At 35.7% G+C, this 25,396-nt stretch overlaps 1 protein-coding gene across 20 annotated transcripts in view; it reads right to left on the reverse strand.

Annotated features, from left to right (window-relative positions):
- The window catches only part of LOC128217307 (plasma membrane calcium-transporting ATPase 2-like), a 132,728-nt gene that overhangs the window by 31,414 nt on the left and 75,918 nt on the right, over positions 1–25,396 (reverse strand). For 15 of the 20 annotated variants that reach the window (XM_052924363.1, XM_052924380.1, XM_052924379.1 and 12 more), the window contains 7 exons: positions 15,162–15,508; positions 10,670–10,861; positions 9,709–9,954; positions 7,424–7,549; positions 6,956–7,123; positions 3,627–3,662; positions 2,268–2,294 (listed from right to left, as the gene is read on the reverse strand). In XM_052924363.1, the coding sequence (XP_052780323.1) occupies positions 2,268–2,294; positions 3,627–3,662; positions 6,956–7,123; positions 7,424–7,549; positions 9,709–9,954; positions 10,670–10,861; positions 15,162–15,351 (985 nt within the window). In that variant the 5' untranslated portion in view covers positions 15,352–15,508. Of the gene's footprint in view, positions 1–2,267; positions 2,295–3,626; positions 3,663–5,146; positions 5,171–6,955; positions 7,124–7,423; positions 7,550–9,708; positions 9,955–10,669; positions 10,862–15,161; positions 15,509–21,629; positions 21,784–25,396 lie in introns of those variants that run through there. The other 5 variants (XM_052924366.1, XM_052924373.1, XM_052924375.1 and 2 more) reach the window with 5 other exon arrangements.

Here is a 25,396-nt window from a genome sequence, read left to right on the forward strand (position 1 = left end):
AGAAATTTATTTTTGTTTTTCATTCCTCTGAAATATCACAATAATACAATTAGAATTAAAAAAAGAAGAGAAAAAGTATCAGTACTGACTGTGATCAATAATCAGAACTAACGTTTGAAATTAAAAAAGAAACCTATTTTTTCCCTTTTTTTACGCTCATTATAATAGCTGATGATAATTAATATTTCATTTAGTTCAGTTCACATATTTCACTAAGTGTTTCTAGTTTGGATCAATTAATATATCAGTTAGTGTTTAGACTTTAGATCAGTTCATATATTAGTTAGTGTTTAGACTTTATTTAGATCAGTTCATAGTTCAGTAAGTGTTTAGACTTTAGATCAGTTCATATATTAGTTAGTGTTAAGACTTTAGATCAGTTCATAGTTCAGTTAGTGTTTTGACTTTAGATCAGTTCATATTTCAGTTAGTGTTTAAACTTTAGATCAGTTCATATATTAGTTAGTGTTTAGACTTTAGATCAGTTCATATTTCAGTTAGTGTTTAAACTTTAGATCAGTTCATATATTAGTTAGTGTTTAAACTTTAGATCAGTTCATATATTAGTTAGTGTTTAGACTTTAGATCAGTTCATATTTCAGTTAGTGTTTAAACTTTAGCTCAGTTCATAGTTCAGTTAGTATTTAGACTTTATTTAGATCAGTTCATAGTTCAGTTAGTGTTTAGACTTTATTTAGATCAGTTCATATTTCAGTTAGTGTTTAGACAATAGATCCGTTCATATTTCAGTTAGTGTTTAGACTTTATTTAGATCAGTTCATAGTTCAGTTAGTGTTTAGACTATAGATCCGTTCATATATCAGTTAGTGTTTAGACTTTATTTAGATCAGTTCATAGTTCAGTTAGTGTTTAGACTATAGATTCGTTTATATTTCAGTTAGTGTTAAGACTTTAGATCAGTTCATATTTCAGTTAGTGTTTAGACTTTAGATCAGTTGATATTTCAGATAGTGTTTAGACTTTAGATCAGTTGATATTTCAGATAGTGTTTAGACTTTTGATCAGTTTATATTTCAGATTATGTTCTGTTCATATTTTAATAATTGAGTAAAACTGTCTACACATCAAATATAATCTTTATGCAACCCAGTGTTATGAGAGAACAAACACTCTAAAATGCATGCCAATTAATACCAGACATTTATAACACTTTCATTTCAGTGTTCAGCAACATATATCCCAAAATAATTTATGTATTTAAGCATAACTTTGATTATAAACGAAATAGAAATGATAGATAACTGCATGCATTTAAATGTTTTAAGTATGATGTTATTAGCTGTGTTAAGGCAAACTGAAATATAAAAACAAGAACATTCTAGCCTCATCAGAACTACTGTATGGGGTTACAATACAATCAAACTACATTTCATTATAAAACAAGAAACAAGACAGCACTTCACACAAAAGTCATAACTTGTGAAAGAGGTGTCCTGGCTGCAAGAAGGCTTCAGTAATCATGGGACCATTTCAATAAAGATGGTAAGGTTTAAGATCGTAAATTTCCAAGTGTAACCCATTGGTGTAATTTGTGTTTCAACAAAAAATATCATAAGGATATTTATCCCATAGATTCTGCCAATACAAACCTTTAAGGGTTACCTGAGCACTCTTAAGCAGTGTTAGGACTAAGATATCTTATTGAAATGGAGCCCAGATGTGTTATATTCCTGACAAAATCTTGAGTCTGGTAACTTTTGATTCAAATATTCACCACTGATGAGCTTTCATGTAGTGATAGAAGACAATTATACCAACAGCAGTTGTCCTTATAGACGTACATGTACATAATATTTAAACCCTTCACGATACTTACCAACTAAAAATTGTGTTGTTTAGAATATTAGTTTTGTGTAACCTACTAGAATAGAAAATTAGCCCCTTTTTTATTACAGCTTTACATTGTTCAGATAAGAATCAGACAAAATACCAATAAAAAGACCCCCTGTGCACCTTATTGGCCACGCACGTCTATAACAACAAACATGGAATAATATTAGACTGAAGATATTTAAGCAGTTAGATTCATAATAATTATGAAGCCAAAGAAGCAAATTTATAAAATGCAAGGTTGAATTTATACAGTTGGAAAGCCAAAATAAAGTCAGCTAACTGGATGACTGAAGCCTGTAAAGAATGCTACACAGGGTGGGTGGGGTATGGGTGGGTGGGGTACTACTATGTGTCTACTGCAGGTGAGTGGGTGGGGGCTACATGCAATACAGTAACATGTTCGGGACACATACCAACTTTTCCACTTGTGTCGCTCAGCACTGGTAATAAATTGAAGAAACACAACATTGTTATAAGGCATAGAACAGTTAATATAGTCAACAACATTCATAATAAACATGAAAAGATAATGATGCACCATAGTCACTTGTACAATGGAATATAGTCCAAAACTTAAATTGCTCTCGTTTAGAACACATAATCATAAATGGTATTTGTCTTTGCAATAAAAACTACTTCCATTGAGTGAAAACTGTGGTTTTATGGGCATATGCTGAGCAGTCACCTAACAAGATGGGGCTATAGAATACACAAATGTATGTGTGCTTAGTAGAAAAGTGCAAACAATGCAACATATAAATGAAAGATACATGTATTGTAGGATGCTGTTGATTAAAAAAAAAAAATAACAATCTTCTATTTGCAGAATTTTTAACATGTTAACATTTCTAAATGCAAATGTATGATGTCATTTGAAATAACCATTCCAGTCAAAATGCATTTAAAAAAATCGCAGCATTACTTAGAAAAACCACATGAGCCAGCTTTAATCATGGCAAATCTCATACATAATTCACCAAATGTCGGCACCCCAATTCCATTTTGCAATCCCTTGTGACCATCTGGACGTAAATAGAATATGCAAAAGGTTAATAATTACTTCGCCCTGTCAGGGAGAAAACACCTATTTCCGTCTTCAAAGGGATTAATTTAGAACTAAAACAATTTCTCGGCTCCATTTTGTCTAAATATTAAAAAATCAATTTTCATTTCTTCACAATAAAACATGAAATGTATTTACAAAATGTAGGTCCTTTTGATCAACATTGCCATATATACTTGTAAAGTATTCTTGTTAATCTTAAAACAAGGATATGAATTATCTAAATAAATAGCAATCATTATTAATATCTTGATCTAATTGTTACCATGACATTTCCAAGAGTTGTAAATACTACCATTTTATCACATGTTTTAACAACGCCAAACAGAACATGTATGTCAAGCGCTGTTACTGCAGAAGAATTAAACCCTGAAACCATGAGATTTGCCTGATTGCTCATTTTAGTGCTGACGCAAGTATAAAAAGAAAACTAAGTATTACGGACAACAGAAAGTGACTTATTCTCACCATAGCTTCATGCATTTCACAAGGCATAAATACAACATGCAAACTTCATCAAGCAGTTGTTCTATACAGCCCAATGCCAAGTTTTCCATTCTTTTTTTGTACCATTACCAAACTATCCTAAACCAAACACTTGCCGTAATATTTTTGAGGCAAAAATAATTGTTTTTGTTCTTAAAAATATCAATTATGTAATGTCTATAATTAAATCATCCTATAAATAGAACAAAGGGGGTTAACTCACATGGCTGTGATGGGCCTGATGTAGTCCCCTGGTTTCCTGTAAGCCAAGTGTTTTTCTATGTTAATAAAAGTTGCTTTTTGTTAAACTTGATTACATCTATTGCTCATATCCAAAAAATGTGATGTTTCCACATGGCCTAGTCTAAGAATGCCTTTGATAATATTTCACTCTCAACAAGTGTATGTTGGATTGTTTCGTCACATCGGCAAAAAAACTTTTCCAAGTCAACGTCGAATTTGCAACATCATATTTTGAAAACTTTGCAATGGGTAAGGCTATATTTTTGGAAGGTCTCAAGTATTTCAATCATGCATGACCTGCAGCAGTCAACTGTTTGCATGGCTAACGTCCAAATTAAGTAATGTAAGAGTTCAGGTTTGTTCAACCAAAGACTATTTTCGATGACTGTTCAAGGCAAGGCTACTTTTTCTGAAAAGAACATGCAAAGATTTCAGTCCATGCCAAAGTTCAAACAGGGATTAGCTATACTATTATGAAAAGGCATTCCTAAATCAAGGCAGGGATTTCTTTCGCTGAAACCACATTAATATATATACAAATTTCAAACCTTAAAGCTAGAGGATTCCAACTGTTTTAAGTTGCTTTTTATTTGGTTTGAGGCAATTTGTCTTTTATTGGGCTGTACACCTTGTGAGTTTACCAATAAAATCACAATAACTCTATAAACGTGTCAAATAAATATTGAGCAAAAATAAAACAACTTCTAAGCTTTACAAAATTTAACAGAGAGCTTAGGAAGGCTAGTCTAGAATACGGCAATTATTTATACAATACTGCTCAACTAACAACATAATGTGCTTTAAAAACATGTCGGAAAATGTAATATTAATACTAAAACTCGTGCCCATTCAGCAAAGCAAAAACAAAAGCAACTTAAAACATTTGGATTCTTTTTATGAATATTAATCTCCTAACGATTAAGATAACATACGAAATGGTGAACATCTGCAAAAGCTTGCAATAAGCTTTAACTGTTGTGAAAAATTGTATAAATATAATTTGGAAAGTATTAACTATATTCATCAGCTTACAAATGGGTGTACTAGTCAATACCTATAAGAATGAACTGTCAAGTAAGAGAAAAGAAAGGGTGAAGGAACAATGTCCAAAAGAAAGTTGCCAGTGCAAGAAAACCAACAAATAGCCGAAGACAAGACTAAAAAATGTACCACAAGTAAGAAAACATAAACGCACAATGCAATATTCGTAATGGCTTTAATTGAAGCAGTTGGTACAATGTTGATTTCAGCAATAGTAAATATTGTGTAGTCCATGAAATGAAAGCCATAGGAAGGCATTTACATGTACGACATGCATATTGGAAAAGGCAGGGTAGCTCCAGCCAAAGATTTGAAGATTCTTTTGAATCAGATGCATTCAAAAAGGCTGTTAGAAAATACAACTTGGGTATTATCAGTAATGTAATAGTTTAAAGAAGACTTGACACTGTATTCGTTCAAATGTTTGGCTGGACTAATTGCCTTTACAAAATACTTTACCTTTATAAGAAACTACGGTGACACCTTCGTAAGAAATGTGGTCAGAGAAAGGAATATAAATATATACACTAGGTTGATAAGAAACTTAACTACATGTGTATATGGATATATAATCCAATTGAACAGTAACTGAACATTGAATGTGTAAAAAAAACAACCACACAAACACAAAGATTTGGGAACACAAAATAAAATATGTAATTTAAGGAACTCTGTTGAAATCCACATAATTCAAGTGAAGGACGTGTCATCAGCAGAGAACTTGTATACACAAACTAGACCAAAGCCGAGCTCAAAACAGTTCTGAGAAGCCATTAATTACAGCATAGCGTGAGGAATAACCATTTCTAGCAATGGAACTGGGTCTTAGGCCCATGGGAAAGATCTCTCGTACTTTTCCACATTGATACAATTATAAAATATATATATTTGTTTAGCAATGAAATATGCTCAACCAAACTTGAAGCAAAAAAAAAGTGTCAATCAAGATAATGCATGTAAAACTACTGGGCCATGACATATAAACGTTGATAATGGAAACATCAATTTCCCTCGCTAAGAAAGGCCATTGGATACTGTTTGATAAAAAAAATACCAAATGCACCAAAGATTACAAGGACGAATGCAGAAATAAGACTGCAGATTGGACAAACTGTTCTTACATCTTTAAGTATAATGCACACAGAAATGTTCAATAGCACCAGAACTGCCTGACCATCTAATTACAATCCCAAATGAAAACAACAATAGAAAATGGATACAACTATGTCATCGAAAGAAATGGAATTTCCACTGATTAATGAGTCGTTCAGGCTTGGAACATACAATTTATCATCCACAAACTATCAACTCTCCAACCAAAATAATATGAGAAACAATCAACCAGCCTTTTCATATCAAATATCTGCCAACAACAACCATATATGGAGACAAGAAGTCGAGGCAAACTCGCAACCTCCATACATCACAATCCACCGGCTCATCTAGACATGATGATTTTGGGGCTATACCAAACTTGTATTATTTCTGGGGAAACACAAATCTTTACAAATAATTTCCAGAAATGCAAAAGGTCAAAACTAATCATTGTTTGTAGACTGTGTCTAATAAAGATGTTTTGACAGATAGGAAATTTCTGTAAACAACGGGAAAGCCAATGCTTATGCAAGCAATAACTGACTGCTCATGTTAAGAGGTACATTCAACGAACAACAACGGCATACATGTACCAAGGAACCTTACCAAGAGGGAAGAACTAAATCACACTTGCTAAACATGTTCCAACTTCCAAAAGATTGTGAAAAAGTAGAGAAAAAATCAAGAAAATAAATCTACTCTACTTTTAAAGTAAACATGACAAAATGTATTTATAAAAGTAAAACTTTTAATTTCTTGACAATTAATCATATTTCTATCCATCCAAAATGCACCGGATGCAACCTTGATAACCAGTCAGAGGTAAACACGGGGAGAAAGATTGTGCAAGTTGTTTGTTAGTTTAAGTGGTTAAGGGTTTTGAAGATGTGAGGATTCACAGAACATCTATGGTTTGTATAATCATGTAGTTAATAAATAAATAAATAAATCTTTCATCTGAATTTAAAAAGAGTCAGATTTATTACGATTCATTTGGCTTGTAACAAATATGATTACAGTATTATAGATGTTTGCTCTGATAAATCAAATTTCCCCATCACAGCTGCAAAAACCAGAACCAAAAACCCTCAGACCTTAATTTACTAGTGTGCACCTAGACACCTAGAATCTAAAACCCTAAAACCTTCCCCATGACGTGCCCCTGCTGTGTACCTGGGTTGTCAGCCGGGGCGGAGTTAGGTGTAGCTTTCTTCTTGTCCTTTTTCTGCTTGTCTTCTTCCTCCAGTGAGGCCCCCAAGAGGGCAAAGATAATGCCGGTCTGTGAGTTGATCCCCACCGCTGTTGTCAACATCTTGCCACTTCCCTCCATTACATGAGTGCCTTGTTGGGAAATAACAGAACATTTATATAATTGGGTATAACATCATTAACATGGTTTTATTGTGGAACTTTAAAAAAAGGGATGAAAACAGAGTATTTATTATTTTATGTTGTCTTTATTCTGCAGTTCGAAATGTATACTTGCAGATAATAGACTATTTGCCTCCTGTGCCTTAAACTTCTACCTGTCCATGCCTTGTATACCACTCATACCCTTGTAAATATAACATTTATGTTTCAACATTAAATTGCTTTTCTTATTTCTACAATATTTCTGATACCACCAGTGTGGACAAATACCTGACAGAAGCATTGGGTCGTTGACTTCGCCTTTCTTGACATGGTCCGATTCTCCAGTAAGTGAGCTTTCATCCACCTTAAGATCGTTACTTTGAATTATTACACCATCAGCGGGTAATAAATCACCTGAAACATACAACATTTAAACATTGTTGTTTAAGAGTGGTGGTCAAAGGTATCCACAGGTCTCAGTATATAATCATGTGGTATATTCTATTGACGTAATATAGTCCATTTATTCGTCAATTGAATATTACAGTGACAAGCAGTGTAATGTTTACTGTTGATGGGAGAAGCAAACTTGTCAAAATAAATATGGAAGAATAATTGTGAAAGTTTCCCTAATATGGGATAACAACTTATGATGTCAACAAAACATTTCAATTAAAAAAAGAAACTCTGTAGAATGTCATACTTGATGTCTTTTGACAGCCATAGTATTGACACTGAAAGTGGTTAAACAGGTCAGTGCTTCAGTCCACAGACTCTGAAACCCGTCTGATATAAGATGTACATGTGCTTAGTTCACATTTAATGTGAAATGTTCTTTCATACAATACTGGCCAATCATATGCACACACAATCCATGTATAAGGAAAGACAGGAATCACTTAACAATTCATATGATCACTTCCAAGACACGGATAAATTCCAAAGACTGGCAACATCATTTAAGTCGAAGGTAATCCAATTTCCGATTTCTTTTTCACACCGTCCTGGACATAATGAAGAATGAGGTCTCTAGCTATGCAATAAACAGTCCCCAGAGATGACAGACAATGATATTAATTGTTTGTATTCTACCTAAACTCACTCTAATTTTCTGCTGTTGTGGGAAAGATCAGCATTGTTCGGAGACACAACACAAAATTACTGTCTGCCCGTCAAGACCTAATCTTCAAGAGTCTTCATGATGTTCTACATAGGTAAATTCAATTGACCACCAATGGTTTATGTAGAACAGTGTGGAACTATTTATACTCACATACACAGAATCACAGGCAGACGGACAATGGCAATTCTATATGCCACCCCCCTCCCCCCCCCCCCCCCCCCCCCCCCCCCCCCCCCCCCCCCCCCCCCCCCCCCCCCCCACCCCCAATAAGTGCAGGCATTTTAACAGACTTGTGAATGGACATTGGCATAAGGCTGGCTTCCTATCAAAATCACAGATATTAGATCAACATTGTACTTTTGACCCTATTGATCTAATAGATATTACATGGGTTCTAACAGTAATATCCAGAGTCAGGGTAAGATGAAATGACATTTCAGAGGTTTCAGTTTGAATAGCTATAAATTGTCCAGGGCTTAAAGATTATTCTCAGACTTTCATTTACAATCCAGGAAAAATTCAGACCAATATAGAAGTTTCAGCACTCAAATTTATTGAACCACTCAGAAATATCTCAAGTACAATGATCAAGGACAGACTTAATCACCTTGTCTTCTAACAAATAGATAGGTATGCAAAACATGACCTCACAGATATTGTAAATCAGATCCCAGGGGCATCACTTGACAAATTTTGTTAGGGGAGATGTCGGAGCACCAAATTATATCAAATATTCTTTAAGACTTTGTGAATGTCTGGCAAGTGTCAATGAAGTTCAACGTAAAGTATCTGGCTCAACATTGAAACTGATTTAAGGAAACTATCAGACATAGGGGTAACTTTAACAATGAGAAACACAAGGAAAATATCCATAGAATGGTAAGGTTTGACGATCCTTATACATGTGTTGTTCTCTGTGTAATACTCATATTTCAAAACTGAAAGATGTGACCAATTTAGAAAAAAACATTGCTATGTATGTGATAATAAATACACAATAAAAAATATATTTAATATTACATCTAAAGGGACTAGACACCAGATGATACAATTGCAAGAGAAAAAAATGAAAATTGTCAAAAACTGACATTGTTGTGTACAATGCGATGGATCATTAGCAGTTCTTGCACATTTTTCCATTTTGAAATTTACTGTGGTTGTCTACCATGTAATCCCAGGAAGTTTAAAAATAGCGTCGGTATAATTATCTGTCATCATCAACAGTTGTGGTTTAAATTGGGAAACCATTATGCGCTATTTTAAACAGGGAAACAGAGATGAGAGAGCTATACAATTTTTGGGTTTATTATTTTAACCATGTTAAGAGGTGTATTATTGGCCTCCTATTAGCTCGCATTGACAATTCTAGGCTTGTTTTGGGAAAATACTGTATTTGCCAATTTATGGACCATCTGGTGTCTAGCCCCTTTAAGACTAAATGCATACCTACCATATTTTATAAGACAAATATCTCCGACTACAATTTCTCCAACTGGAATTTGAACAACTTCCCCACCACGAATTACAGTAAACTGGTGTTCATGGTCTATTTTAGCTTGTAATCCTCGAAACTGTTTTTCCTTTTGCCAATCATTAAAAGCAGTTGTTAAAACTACCACCACAACAGCAACAAGAATTGCAACTCCCTCGATCCAACCCGCTGCCTTTTCCGAAGAATCACCTCCTTGCTTGTCCTCTGAAATATGAGAAAGAACAATTTTGTTATTATCAGGAGTAAAATAGTAATAACTTTCATGAATAACACCACTTACTCTTCTTTACCAAACAAAACACAAAAGTTGAAATGCTTTTGAAATTTATATGGGCTACACAAGATTTTCAGACATTTGCCTGAGCATACATAGATAATGCTACATTCCTTGTGAAAGAGGGTATAAAAACTGTTCATAGTAACAGATTTTTAATGAAAGCAATGAAACAGCACAATAAGCACAAATAGCAATACTTTTTATACTTCAAAAAACATGTTTTTAAACAAAATATTTTTAACAGGAATATCTGATTCAATCCTCAGTGTGAGCCATTTTAGGGGTAAAAGTGAAAGGGTTCTATCTGTTCCATCTTCTTCTTAATTTATGTCTCTCAATATTTCACTCCATCCCTTGTTTTTTCCACCCTCTCAGTTTAGACAGCAAAACTAATTTTATTCCCGAAAAGACACTAATAGTATTCACAAATACATTTGATTACAGATATCTTAATAAAGTAGGCTAGCGTTTCCAATATTTTCCCTTCAATATATCACCGAGATTCTCCTAGCCAGCGAGGAAAAACATTTATACAAAGATTGCAAAAAGGGCATCATTTATTTGCTCTTGTAATTTAAAGATTGAACAGCCCTGATGTTAATCAATGAGTTATACTTCATGTTAACACCCCTGTGTTCCTACCTTCAAGTTCGGCCCCTTCGTAGAATGATAATGCTAATGAAAGAATAGCTGCGCATAGTAGAATGATGAGAGTAACATCCTGAATCGCCTCCCAGACGAGCTGCAGGAAGGACTTAGCTGGTTTTGGAGGTATCTCATTCGCACCAAACACCGCACGTCGGTGCTCCAGGTCCACAGGGCTGCCTGATAATCCTGAAATATAAGACGGAGGACGTTTGAAGAAACGTTCTATTCAAATTTCTATTCGTTTGGTATAAAACTGATAACATACACACTCATCTGGAGTCTTCATCCTTTCTGCAAATTATGACAGAATTTAAGTTACATTTTTACTGTAGCTTTTCATTATGAAATTATTCTTCATGTAGATGAAAGGGAACTTTCTCCATGGAAAAATATAAAATTACCATATGTATTAAAAGCATGTTTTCTGCTTTAATACATGTACAATAAGCCCATCAAGAGACCATGTATCAAGATGGGGTACACAAGATCTGTTACAGTGTGCATCAGAGGTATGACAGTCTGCTTCAAAGGCTCACAAACATGGCATTGAGGGCTTATTAAATCCATATTACATACAACACTTGTGTCATGGATCTATGACTGTGTTGAATACAGTGTCTGTCTGGCCTTGTGAATTATTTGTGTGAACTAATGGTGAACATGTGTGTGCCTCACCACCTTTTTAGTAATGCATTCGTTTATACGTAAGTAGCTACATAAATGAAGACGCCTTTGACATTTATTTGTCTCGACATCAAGCCAAAAATATTCTTGTACTCGATAAAATATTTATGTCACAGATGATAATAACATTATTTAGGTATAAATATTCTATTTTCATCCATTTTATCTACATCAATCAGGCGAACTAATAATGGCATATCAGTTAATTTATTAATAACCAAAGCACTGATAATAATTGCACAATGTGACGTATAACAATTCTGATATCAAATAGTGACATAAAATATTTATCTTTCATTGTTCATGTTAAATATGGTTACCAAACGACAGCATAAAACAATTGGATGATTTAAAATGGGCAAAAATAGTACTTGCAAATTGCAAAACAAGAGATGTTTGTCAAACATTATGCCTCCCTGAGCGCCTATTTGGACAATTGAATGAAATATGCTTGGACTGAAATGACAGCTGATTTGTCATTGACATTGGATGCCTTTGAGGCAGTTTTAAGATTATGACCATTCAAAGTGTGAGGATAGTAGGTACAGATTTTAATCATCTTCTGATGACTGATGACCCATAAAATCAATAGGGGTCATCTACTGGTCAGGCCGAACCTTCATGTCAGGTTTGATGACCATAGGTCCAGGAATTGTCGACTCGGACAAGCTTTGGTCTACCAACGGACGGACCAGCCGACCAACCGACCGACATGCGCAAAGCAATATACCTCTCTTATTCGAAGGGGGGCATAATAAGTTAGTTTATTGAACTTTTTTTTATGTCAGTGCCAATAATTGGTGGTAAGGTAAGCTGGTGATGTGACCTTGACCTCTCATCACCAAGGTCGTAGGTTGAAGCCCTCATGAAGGCGTGTTTTGTTGGCTCTCTCAAAATGGACACCAGTGCTGGCATCTACCTACCCAGTAAACAGACTTGGAAGAGTGATTCATGTCAGCTAAAATCAATTAGTATTTACTAATGTGACCCACATCCTAGATATCTTGCATCACAAACTGCATCTTTATTGATTACTCCAGCTCAGTTCATGTTTCCTAGAGCTATAAAAATGCAAACCCAATGTAAATGCAAAGTAATTGAAAACAAGAAAGCAAGAGAAGACCAGTTTTCCCATCATTATTCATTCCACAACTTTATTTGGCTAGCAGCCTTCTTAACAAATCAAATGCAAATAGCCATGGTGTCTATTGATTTCGGTGTTTAGCAGATCATTTTGGTGGCTTGATCTAAAAGGCAAAGTTGAAATATACTTTAAAATCGACCAATTTCATATGCTTATTTGTCAATATTAAAAGATATCTGGTTTAATTAAACTATTTCTGTACTCAGAGAATCTTCACACAGATAATACTCCCTCATTGGAATATCAAATAACATGTGAGAGAATGAAAGAACTTGCTATTACTACTGCGGTAAGAGAACTTTTCCAAATGTACATACAAACTTGTTTCATTTCTTATTCAGTTTGGAAACATTAAAATTGAACTAAAAGTCCAATTTTTTTTTAAGAATTCCATTGCATAAATAATATATCGTACAGAGAGTTAAAAGGACTAGACACCATATAATACAATTGCAAGAGAGAAAAAAATTGTCCAAAACTTACATAAAATTGACATCATTGTGTATAACGCAATGAATCTAACTTACTGATGTATCACATCGCTTACGACACATGCATCAAATTAGAAATATACTGGGGTTGTCTATCATGTAAATCCAAGTAAGTTTGAAAATACATGTAGCGTCGATATATTTGGTTATGATTTAAACTGGGATACCTGGCCATTTTGCATTTTTTTTTAAACAGGGGAAACGCAGATGAGACAACAGCATGAGTGTTACGTTTATTATCTTAACCATGTAAAGTAATTATTGTTGGCCTCGTAATAGCCCACATTGACAATTCTAGGCTTTTATAGGAAATACTGTATTTGCTAATTTTTGGACAACCTGGTCCTCAGTCAATTTAAAAAAGGAAGAAAAATGGTTTAAAAATTAAATCCAGTTCAAAAATGGTACATCTTGAAATCAATCGAGTCCCTGTGTGCCATTTCTTTCTGATGCGTAATATGCCCTTGTTTGTGTTAATACGCAAAACATTTGTACAAACTATTTCCCATAACTCTTCACTTAATGTTATTTCTGACGTAAACTTGATCAGCATTTGGTAACACTTTAGCCGTAAACAGAAAAATTTGAATGATATCGGAAAACGACATAGACTGTGATGAGCGGGGCTGAATGGTTTACTCTCTCTATTGATCTATAAATAGCTAGGTTCAGAATAGGCCAGGAAGCTTCTGAAAAATTCAAATTTACTGCGTAAATGTTAAGACCGATGGCCAGATGGGTTAGAAATCCTGTATAAGGAACTAAGCCTCCATGTTGCAATATGATAAGGGTAAACAATTTCCTTTTTTGAATATTGACCAAGCTTCTTTTTTGTTACTCTTTATTGTCTTCTGCAAGGTACTTTTGCTACTTTATCATTCTAACGGAAAGGTACATGTAGTTACATAACTACAGCTCAAAAAAGCAAATGCAAATACAAGTCTGTTGTTACTTTTTGTTGCAGTTGACCACTGTGTATACTCATTCAATAATCAGACAGAGTGATGGGACTTGATTGCAATAGATGTAAATTTTGTCATTTTGAACATCTGTACCAAATTTCATGTATGTATTTCGGATGCTTTCTGAGTAATAGCCAACATCAAAGTTCTTGTGAGATGGCACCATCAACATCAAAGCTATGGCAATTATACTTGACAATTCTTTCAAACTGTGCCAAGTTTTGTAAAGATTATGAAAGAGTCTAAAGTCAGAGAGCTGCCACAAACATGTGAAGCTGCTGCTGTTGCAACCAGCGCCTGATAGGATAACCCCTTTGTATGTACCATGCTACTGGCTATGCAAATGATATTATTATTCTGACCCCACTAGACCTGCTATGCCAAATGTTTCTCCTTATTCCACAGCCCCAACAGATGGCTTGATCAATACCTTGAAAACCTAATCGGCCTATAATGCCTATTAATTAGATTAATCTACATAAGGCCCATCTAACATTGCAGAGGTCTGATGGAGGTCTGCCACATCCATTTACCCATGAACATACTCTCTCAAACCAGTAATTATTCCTGAAACCTATACTCAGCATTCTTCTAAGCTCATAGTTATGGTGTAGGAATTTGCCATAAGAGCTACCTTAGGTGCCAAAACTTTGTGTTAAGAAGAAAGGGTAATTAGATCATGAAAATAATGAACAAATTAACCAGTAATTATGAATGAGCAAACTTTGAACAGAAAACAGCATTTATTTTAACTTTATATATCTTTAAGACTCTGAAGCTACTGTTTTCCTATAACTATCTGATTACTATGGATCAAAACTCTAGAATGCTCCTATAAACAAGCAACAAGAAATTACCATTAAAGAAATTGATGTTATAAACAGTCTTTGATATGCTGTTGCATTTATTTTAATAGTGAAAGTTTTTCACCAACATTGTTCTTTTTTAACATGTCCTGAAGCACATTTTTCTAACAGAACTGTTTTCAAGTGTACATGGCAATAAAGTATCAAGATTCAGAGCTTTTTCAAAACTTGCTGTTTTAATTTGCATAGCTTGTTTTATGTCCAAATGGTTAAACCACGACCCAAACGACTATAACACCAAACCTGGAATAAGACCACCCCCAACTTCATTTCTTTGAAAAACAGATAACCTTGATTAATAGATGTTTTAACAAGACTCATTTCTTTAGTTTGACCTACCCTCATTAGCAGATGTGTACAATTTTTTGCACATTTCCATAACGCCTCCATATTTGGTCTGTACGGTTTCATAGCCTTCTGCTTTCCGTATCTTCATGAGCTCCCTCAGCTCATCCAGCTCCAGGCCGAACTGTGATGGCGGCCCATCCATACCATCATCAATGACTCCATCTGCCATGGTGACAGACATGTTGGATAGTCAATACCCTGTTCTGGGACAATTCCTGGGGCAGTTAGGGGGCTGTTTCCAGGCCCCTTGTGCAGTCTCACACACGCTCACTCCTCTCACACTCACTGGGACTGTGTTACCGCCCGCTCATTCAACCCCCCTTGTTAGCACTCCGCACCTGAAAGTAGAAACATAACATTTTAAATCTTTTGTGCAACTTTACTTGTACAACATTTTAACAATCTGTATTTCAATGTCATATTTTAAAGTCTATATAAAACAAAACCTCATTTTTTGCCATATTATTGATCAAAGCCACACACAGTAATTGTTGCAAGCTGCATGTGACTTTCTGAACAAAGTGTTTAAACATAGTCATGAAGTAACAACTGTCATCAACAGTAACTGGAGTATGTTTAATGCCAGCAGCAAACCTGCAATATCAATTATCCTCTGCTGCCATAGAAATGAGAATGAAAATAACAGTCCACAACAATATATACATATCATACATGACAGGATTTCCGAGGGAAACTATTCACCAAAATATTCCTGAAATGAGTTATGCTGACTTGTAGTTGGGGAAAGGTCATTAACAGGTACACACTCCTTTCTCCCAACATTTACCAAGTAACACCTCTGACAACTTTGTTAAAGCTTATGATGGACACATTCCAAAGACACTGCTAGGGACAGCTATCCTCAAACAGTAGGGTGGGAAGGTTATATAGGCTGTAGGACATATTGCATCAAAATAAGCACTTTGAATGAAGAAGCCCTAACTCTTACACTAGTGCTTGGCTTAAAACGCTCTAGAATTTAAGCAAGCCCAGTATCCATTTAAGGAGGGCAGGGCTTGCTGGCATGCGCCAATTTTAACCATTCGTCACCTTAGTGCAAGAACTCAATATCTGCTTCTATATATATGCAGTTATTGAGTTATTGCACTAAGGTGACGCATTGATCCCTTCCTTATCTCAAACCTACAGCAATATTACCTAGGTTGTACACATAATTCATTCATCTTCCTCCACAAACAATCAACAAACGTTTGAAGTGGTCTATCAGAATTCCCAGAAGAAATAATGTTGTTTTTTTATATTCATTTGAATCATTTCACTCAATCTCAGTATTTATTAGAACATATTCCACAGGAGACCCCAGAACAACAGTTCCATCAGCATCAATCATTTACTTTGACCTCAACTGTCTTCGCCTAAATACTCCAATACTATATATAATTAAGCCTCCTGGTATTACAAATGTATTCACTACTTGCATGAGATCTTCCATATAATGCAGTAATAAGATGCCTTCAAGATCCTACCTATCAAAACTGATATTCTGCGAAAATGAAGCATCCAGCATGACAAATCACTGTACATGATTCCCAGTGTGATCAATACAAATCTTGGATAAAACCCACAACTTGTATGCTTCATTCTGAACTCTAGCACATCTGTTACCTCGGTAATGTAACATCCAACAATAGCTCATCAAGTCTTTATAAACCACAGGATTCCTTAGAAAATGCTTAAACTATCATCAAAATGGTGAGTTCTGGTTCTAAAGTTTCCACTTGTTGTGTTAGGCTATAAAGCCTCGCAGCATGTTTCAACATCTTGTTAAATCAGAAATTAAGTTCATTTTGTTGGATTGAAATATAAATTATTGTTTTCCAATTTCACAGCTTGGCAAAATGACAACATATTGGATGTTTTACAGGTAATTCTATAAATTGCTTAGATGTTGGTTGTAGCAAGTAATATATATATATACAGGGGACTCGATCTTGACTCCAAACCACATTGAATGTCATAAGACAGTTTATTCCTCCAGTGTTTTAATCAACCACAGCATCATCAGCTGTCACAAGATCTACAAAAGGTTTTAGTTAAAGATGTACAGAAAACATGTGTAAGAACTTAACATTGTTTGCAACTACTTAGATCTGAAACCCCCATGTACTTATATTTTGGTAATATGAAAGATTTTAACCCCCATGTTAATGCTGAGTTCACAGGTAAGTCTGTGTGTTCCTTCACCATCACAGGATTTCTGCCCACCTGTCACTCAGTAGAAACAAACAAGAGGCCCAAAAGGGCCTATGCTCTACTGGCATGGCTTTTGTTGTCATATCAATCCAGAGCATGTATGTATGGGTAAAAGGCAACAGACATATAGTTTATGTTTTGTGTTTGGGTTACCTGAAAACGTAGCACGTTCAACATCTGAGCCCAGAAAGTATTGTAAGCAGATTAGTTGCATGAACTATTTTAATATATGCCAAGTAAAAGTCATCTGACAAAAAAAAATGCTTTCAAAACTGTACTCATAGTAAAAATTTCTGTAGTTTTTACAGTTAAAAAAAGTTGGTCAAAAGGTCAAAGTCAAGGGCATCCTAGGACAACATTGATCAATTTGAACAAACATTCACAATCAATTGTGTTGAGATGGATGCACGAACACACAAAAAGATTTTCAAACCTTTCCAGATTTATGTTTACCAAACCTGTGAACCCTGGGTGTGGCCAGTAATGACACCAGGTGCATTACTTAAACATTCACAACCAATTTTGTTAAGATGAATGGGCAAACTACAGAACTTAAAGCTAAAAAATGGCCTTTGGGCTTTCAACAAGAACAAGGCAGAGTAATTCACAAAATCAACTGCAGAAGCAAAAAGCAAATTGTCTCTCAAAATTCTAGACTTGCAAATTGTCTCCCTTAACTCTAGACTTGAATTTACATGTACATGTAAACTTGGCTAAAAATAGAATTCGCTCATGCAGACCTGGCTAAAAATAGAAAGCATTTCTTTAAAACTTTCATGGCCCATAATCTAGGCATTTATGGGATCTGGCTGGTTTTCGAAAGGAACCGAGCTCTAATGGATATCTAGATACTGTACAAGTTTCATCGAGATACAATCAAAACTGAAGACTGTATCGTGTTCACAAGCAATTGTTTACAGACGCACGAACGCACGACCGCATGGACGCACGGATGCACAAACTACGCACATATTACCATCGCATAAGCTCTTCTGGCCTTTGGCCAGTAGAGCTAAAAATGGCTTAATAAACACAGCATCAGGCAGTCACCACCACCTTTACCAGTCTGGTTTGATCAGATGATCAAGGCAAAATTTAACACTAGTTTATGAAGCATTATGGGACTTGATACATATTGTTAAGGCAGAGTTATGGGACTTGATACAGTATTGTTAAGGAAGAGTTATGGGACTTGATACAGTATTGTTAAGGAAGAGTTATTGGACCTGATGCAGTATTGTTAAGGAAGAGTTTTTGGACCTGATACAGTATGGTTAAGGAAGAGTTGTGGGACTTGATACAGTATTGTCCAGGAAGAGTTATGGGATTTGCTACAGTATTGTTAAGGAAGAGTTGTGGGACTTGATACAGTATGGTTAAGGAAGAGTTATGGGATTTGCTACAGTATTGTTAAGGAAGAGTTGTGGGACTTGATACATTATGGTTAAGGAAGAGTTATGGGATTCGCTACAGTATTGTTAAGGAAGAGTTGTGGGACTTGATACAGTATGGTTAAGGAAGAGTTATGGGACTTGATTCAAAATTGTTAAGGAGGACTTGATATCATTTCAAGGCAAACTGTTCAAGTAGTATGGTCAACAGCTTTCTGCATGATGCCTATGCCTATGCTGAAGCAAATGCAAAAACAACCAGAGCTATGATATAATACTATATAATGGTGTTTGTTTTCTTGGAAATGCATAGAACACAATCCCAAAATTATTATGTCTTACCTCATCAGAAGTTCACATTTTCTATTAATTTATAACATGTATTGTCACCACAGAATGATATCCAAAATTAGATCTTAACAATTTATTTGCAGGAAAAATTGAGAACATTTTGCCCAGAAAGCTATCAATTGTCTGTATAACATCACATATTACAAAAGAATCCAGGTATGATCATTCTCTTCAACATGATACTTCTCCTGCAATTTCCTATATCTCTATGATAAACCTGAGAATCATTCTTCTATTTTGTAACATAAATGAGTATTTGCAACATTGTATATGACTGAAACATAAGAACGAAGTATGAAAAATCATTTAATTATTTCCAGAAAATACTAGCAGAAAGATATCATAAAGACTATGCAGACAATATCAAAGAAGTTGCCCATATATTATGTCTTGTATTGACCATCCCTTCAAGCAATTAATCACGGTACCAGGTCTGAAAACAGTACCAGATCTTGTCCTGTTGTCCAGAAAACTATCCTGTTATTCAATATAATGAGATATAAGAGGCAATAGCAGAAAAATCCAGGCTGTGACCAGAATACAATTACACTGGTCAGTATGCATTTATTGGTCCTCTGGCTGCACCAAGACATAATTGCACTGGTCACCATGCAAGTGTAGGCCCTCTGGCTGCACAAGGACTTGATAAGACTGCTCAGCGTGCCAATGTTAGCACTTTGGCTGCACCAGGACATGATTACAATGGTTAGAATGCCAATGTTAGCACTCAGGCTGCACCATGACATGATTACAATGGTCGGCCTGACAATGTTAATGCTCTGGCTACACCAGGACAATATTAGACTGCTCAACATGCCAATGTTAGCACTCTGGCTGCACCAGGACAATATTAGACTGGTTAGCATGCCAATGTTAGCACTCTGGCTGCACCAGGACATGATTACAATGGTTAGCATGTCAATGTTAGCACTCTGGCTGCACCAGGACATGATTAAAATGGTCAGCATGCTAATGTTAGTGCTCTGGCTGCACCAGGACATGATTAAAATGGTCAGCATGCTAATGTTAGTGCTCTGGCTGCACCAGGACATGATTAAAATGGTCAGCATGCTAATGTTAGTGCTCTGGCCGCACCAGGACATGATTAGACTGCTCAGCATGCCAATGTTAGCACTCTGGCCTATGACCAGGACATGATTACAATGGTTAGCATGCCAATGTTAGCACTCTGGCCGCACCAGGACATGATTACAATGGTTAGCATGCCAATGTTAGCACTCTGGCTGCACCAGGACATGATTACAATGGTTAGCATGCCAATGTTAGCACTCTGGCTGCACCAGGACATGATTACAATGGTTAGCATGCCAATGTTAGCACTCTGGCCGCACCAGGACATGATTACAATGGTCAGCATGCCAATGTTAGTGCTCTGGCCGCACCAGGACATGATTACAATGGTCAGCATGCCAATGTTAGTGCTCTGGCCGCACCAGGACATGATTACAATGGTCAGCATGCCAATGTTAGCACTCTGGCCGCACCAGGACATGATTACAATGGTCAGCATGCTAATGTTAGTGCTCTGGCCACACCAGGACATGATTACAATGGTCAGCATGCTAATGTTAGTGCTCTGGCCGCACCAGGACATGATTAGACTGCTCAGCATGCCAATGTTAGCACTCTGGCTGCACCAGGACATGATTAGACTGCTCAGCATGCCAATGTTAGCACTCTGGCTGCACCAGGACATGATTAGACTGCTCAGCATGCCAATGTTAGCACTCTGGCTGCACCAGGACATGATTAGACTGCTCAGCATGCCAATGTTAGCACTCTGGCCTATGACCAGGACATCATTGCACTGGTCTGCATGGATGCATTTGCATTCTAGCATCACCAGGACATTATTACACTGGTCAGCATGTACATGTTAGCTGTCTGGCCGCACCATGTCAGCACAGTGGAGCATTCAAGCTCATGAAAAGACAGGACAAGGAATCTTTGCATTACAGATGATACAGCAATGAGTGACAAGTGTCTGAAAGCTATAAATAAATGCAAATTCTATGTATGCAATTTTCATACACATTAAGTACAAGTATGAAACATAATTAATAGTTTCAATAAATGCATTATTTAGTAAGTAGTTAAAGGTTTATCAGTCAAAACTAATGTGTGTTATACATGTGTATGTATTGATTTTGAAGAAAATGTCACTTTAATAATATTCAAAGTTTCAATTTCACTTCACTAATAAGACCTGAATAACTAAAGTGTTGCTAAGAAACACAATTCAAATTCTGTATATCTTCCCTGAAACAATATGTTTAATCCAATTACCCAGGTAGAACAAGAATAAAGCATGATTAATACCCAGAAATGCTTCATATAATACTGTCATGTGCCTGCCTCATGCAGACAATGTAAACATGGAGTGCACTGCAAATGCAACACGAACATTATGTATCAGAGTATAATAAATGTGTTGTTGTTTTTCTTTTGAGCATTAATTAATAGGAAGATAAAGCAAATATACCTTGAAAGAACTTTGTAAAATCTTCTAATTGTAATATCCACTTATAGTCACAACACTTGTTTCTATTCGACTAATGTGCACATCAACACAATGCACTGAAAATGTTGATATTCTCTCCTCTTAGTTTGTAACCAGAAACACTCACTTCTAACAGATTGAACTTAATAATGAAGGAAGTTTGTTTTTACAACCCACTCCACAATATCAGTGGGAGTAATTAATAAGTAGTGCGCTCTACTTCACAAGTCAACCAGAATAATAAATCCATGTTGAAATTATTGACAACTTGTGACAACTTATGGTGATGACCTTGACAGCTGATGTATCTGTCAACCAAAGTACAGCATCCACAACATACAATCTGATAAATACTGGGAAATGATCTACTGATATCACTGTTGTTATCTTTCAATTCTTTACAGCTCTGGAAGTTACATGGCTTAAAACATATGTGAAATGCAGTATTTGAAGGAACTATATGAGAACATCATAAAATATTGTACCTTTAAACAGTAATAAGATGCTGTTAAGTAAATTTCTGAACTATAGGCCCGCCATGTATTCATGAACTACCATCCACTACCTCCGTTTTTGTATCATATAAGATTAAAAAGAGAAGAATATTACGTTGTGATGATATTGTTGTAAACAAATAACATTGCTGCAGGCTTTGATGAATTATTTACATGGTCAGCAACTGTCAACTTCAGGATAAATTATCTAAACAAAAGAATATTTTACCACAGTCAAGAAATGACCCGAGGTGATGAAACATTCATATCAACTTCTTAACTGTCAAGTATAACAATGTGAGTATTGTGCAACACTTATGAGACAGCAGTAGCTAAATATGAAATAGCCAGGCAATAAGTTACCATACTACATTATGTCAAAACCTTTTGTCCCTTTATCGGATTCCAAAGAAACTGGTATACCCAACATCAAAAGATACTTGATGTTTGTGTTCTTAACAAAAGGTTTTATCCACAAAGGTGACTTTGAACTTGATAGATCATCATCAAATATTACCAGAAAGCCAAGCACCAAAGCACTCCTCAACAAGTTGCCTGTGAGGCAGAGCCACCAGGTGTAGACAAATAGTCAGCCAGTATTAATGAGGAATAGGTAGAGTGCAGTCTCTTATCAAGGGGTAATCAAGAAATCTGGGAACACAGTCCCCCCTCCCCATGACATGTACCTGGAATTATAAAAGATTTAGACATTAAACCACTACTTTTGACTGTTGCTGGACAAGGTTGAGATGCAGATTAACCTGGACAGCTGTCTGATCATTGCCAGTATCAGCATCATCAAGGGTTTCCTTGTCTGTGTCTTCATTGTTCTAGAGTACCCAGTTGCTTGTCCACCATAAGACAATTGAAGGATTACAGGAGGTAACAAACCATTACATGACTGAAGTTGCTTGCAACTTCCACATGGCATTGATTGAATGCTTTGTCTTCTGTATTTATATGAATACATAATTATCTGGATGCCAAACCTACAAGACAGATTATAGTGTGTCCTTACTGTAAATGCAAGAATGTATAGACTTAACCCTCACGAGCAGCAAAATCAATTCATTTCAGTGGATGGCCACTATCAAATTTTAAAGACTCCATCAGTTAAATGCGAAAACAGCAGGTAGATTGTAAAATACACACCACATCAAGATAGCAGAATGAGATAATTTGCATGCTCACAACAAAAACCCAAGAAATATAATTGTAGTGACAGTTACAATATCTGAAGCTACGAAAAACACCTAGTGCCACCTAAGAACACTTCTGTTTGGGATGAAAGACATTCTCCAGACATTGCCAGGTGCAAGATTACACGTCCCTGGGTCAGTTCCACAATCTCCCATAAACAGGAACAAGGAGAACTAACCTCTCAGGTTAAACTAATAAATGCCAATGGCTAATCTTATAATCCCTATTGAAATACATATTAAAACCTCCAATACAAGACCATCCAAGGTAGATGCCCACTTTTGTCTGTTTTTCTCAGTAATAATAGCCAACAGTCACATGTGTTTCTATGCTAGCCCAAACACCACGACTATTCAATATTGCATTTACACGCCATAGGATATTTTTTTGACGTCTTTATAGGCAATTGAGATAATTGAATATTTTTAATAAAATGCGAATAGCTGGTGTTGAAAAGTACATTAAACCACGGACCTATAAACCATGGATTGGCAACTCTCGTCTGTGTTAATGCGATTTGCTCAAACTCACGCGTGCAGCGCGATTTTATTCCGAGACCTTAATGTGTGGTCTTTTTCTAGACGTCCGACATCAGCCGAATAATACTAATATACATATAGGAAAACATTAATTAAAACTGAATATAAATTTAATCAGGAACATATTAGGTCCTGATTAATACTTTGATAATTAGAGAAAATGCAATAATGACAAACTACAAACATATTACATGCGACATGTCGATCGGAGTTAAAAATAATTATCAGCCGTGGGAGCTGGCGGAAATAATCGAAGATCGCCGTTAATCACCGATCGGAGATTCGGCGGAATTTTTCGTTATTTGCCGAGCGCGCGCTAAGGATTGTGGGTAAATTATTATTTCTTATCGTTTCACCGAAATCGGGCAGTTGCCAATCCATGGTTTAAAGGTCCATGATTAAACATAATGAGGAAGCTAATAGTACTAACATATGATATCAATATCTGTATTTAATAAACCTCTTATTCACTTATTACGCAATATTACGTTGCAGTATTTTCTGACAGGAAAATAATAAAGAAATCAGTGTATCTTTCAAAAATTAAGTTTGTCTTACTGTCAGTAAACATTTAAAATTGTATGAGTTCATGTTTGTATGAAGAAGAATAGAGAATGTGTTTAAAGTTGTTATTAAACTTCAAAGTAGTATATATACATATTTACCCTTGGGTCAATTTGCCCACCGTAAATCTGAAAGACCGAACATATGACAATAAGGTTTGGTAATAAGTAAACAACTCCCAGTTTCTCTTTTTCCCTGGGAAATACACACTGATCAGCTCAAATGACCTGAAAGATCATATCATAGTGGACCTCAATGGTCAATAATGATAGCTAAACATTATATAAGGATCATGACCTGCTGCTTGGTAAAGAACATTATGAGCATAAGAGGTTTTTACAGAAACTCAACCAGATTTAAAACAGACACGACTTCCAACCTTCAACCTACAGAGACCAGAAATAGTGTTCATTTGGCTTATTAATAGAATTAAAACAGACAAAATCATCACCCACCTCCTACGAGTTCCATCATTTCATTTATGTTTTGCTAACCGAGCTATTTTTGAATATGTTTTCGAATAACTAAGTGATATAAGTACCTAAATTCTATAAATCAAGTGTATTTTTGCAAAAAGCAAAGTAACTTAGTTTTCATTTTTGCAGAATATAATGGTGAATGTCTAAATCAGAAATAAGAGGAACACTCCAGAGAAATCTCCTAAACTCCTTAAATAACAACAGAGCTGTTTCCGTGGAAGCCTGTTGTTTTATCTGGCCCACTGGGACAATACAATACAACCTTTTTAAGATGCTCTATCTTTAATGTGTCATTTTGTGGCATATTTGGAAAATCATCTTGTGTTTGTTATTTCTGTATTGCTATGAACCCCATTAATCCTGACACTATGGCATTATCTACCAGTTGGGGAGGAAAATCATTACAAATAGCATCCCTTTAAGAGGTGGCACCCTGTTCACAGACATTCCCAACATCATACTGGTACATGTTT

This window comes from Mya arenaria, chromosome 14 (assembly GCF_026914265.1).
Source record: "Mya arenaria isolate MELC-2E11 chromosome 14, ASM2691426v1".
NCBI lineage: Eukaryota > Metazoa > Mollusca > Bivalvia > Myida > Myidae > Mya > Mya arenaria.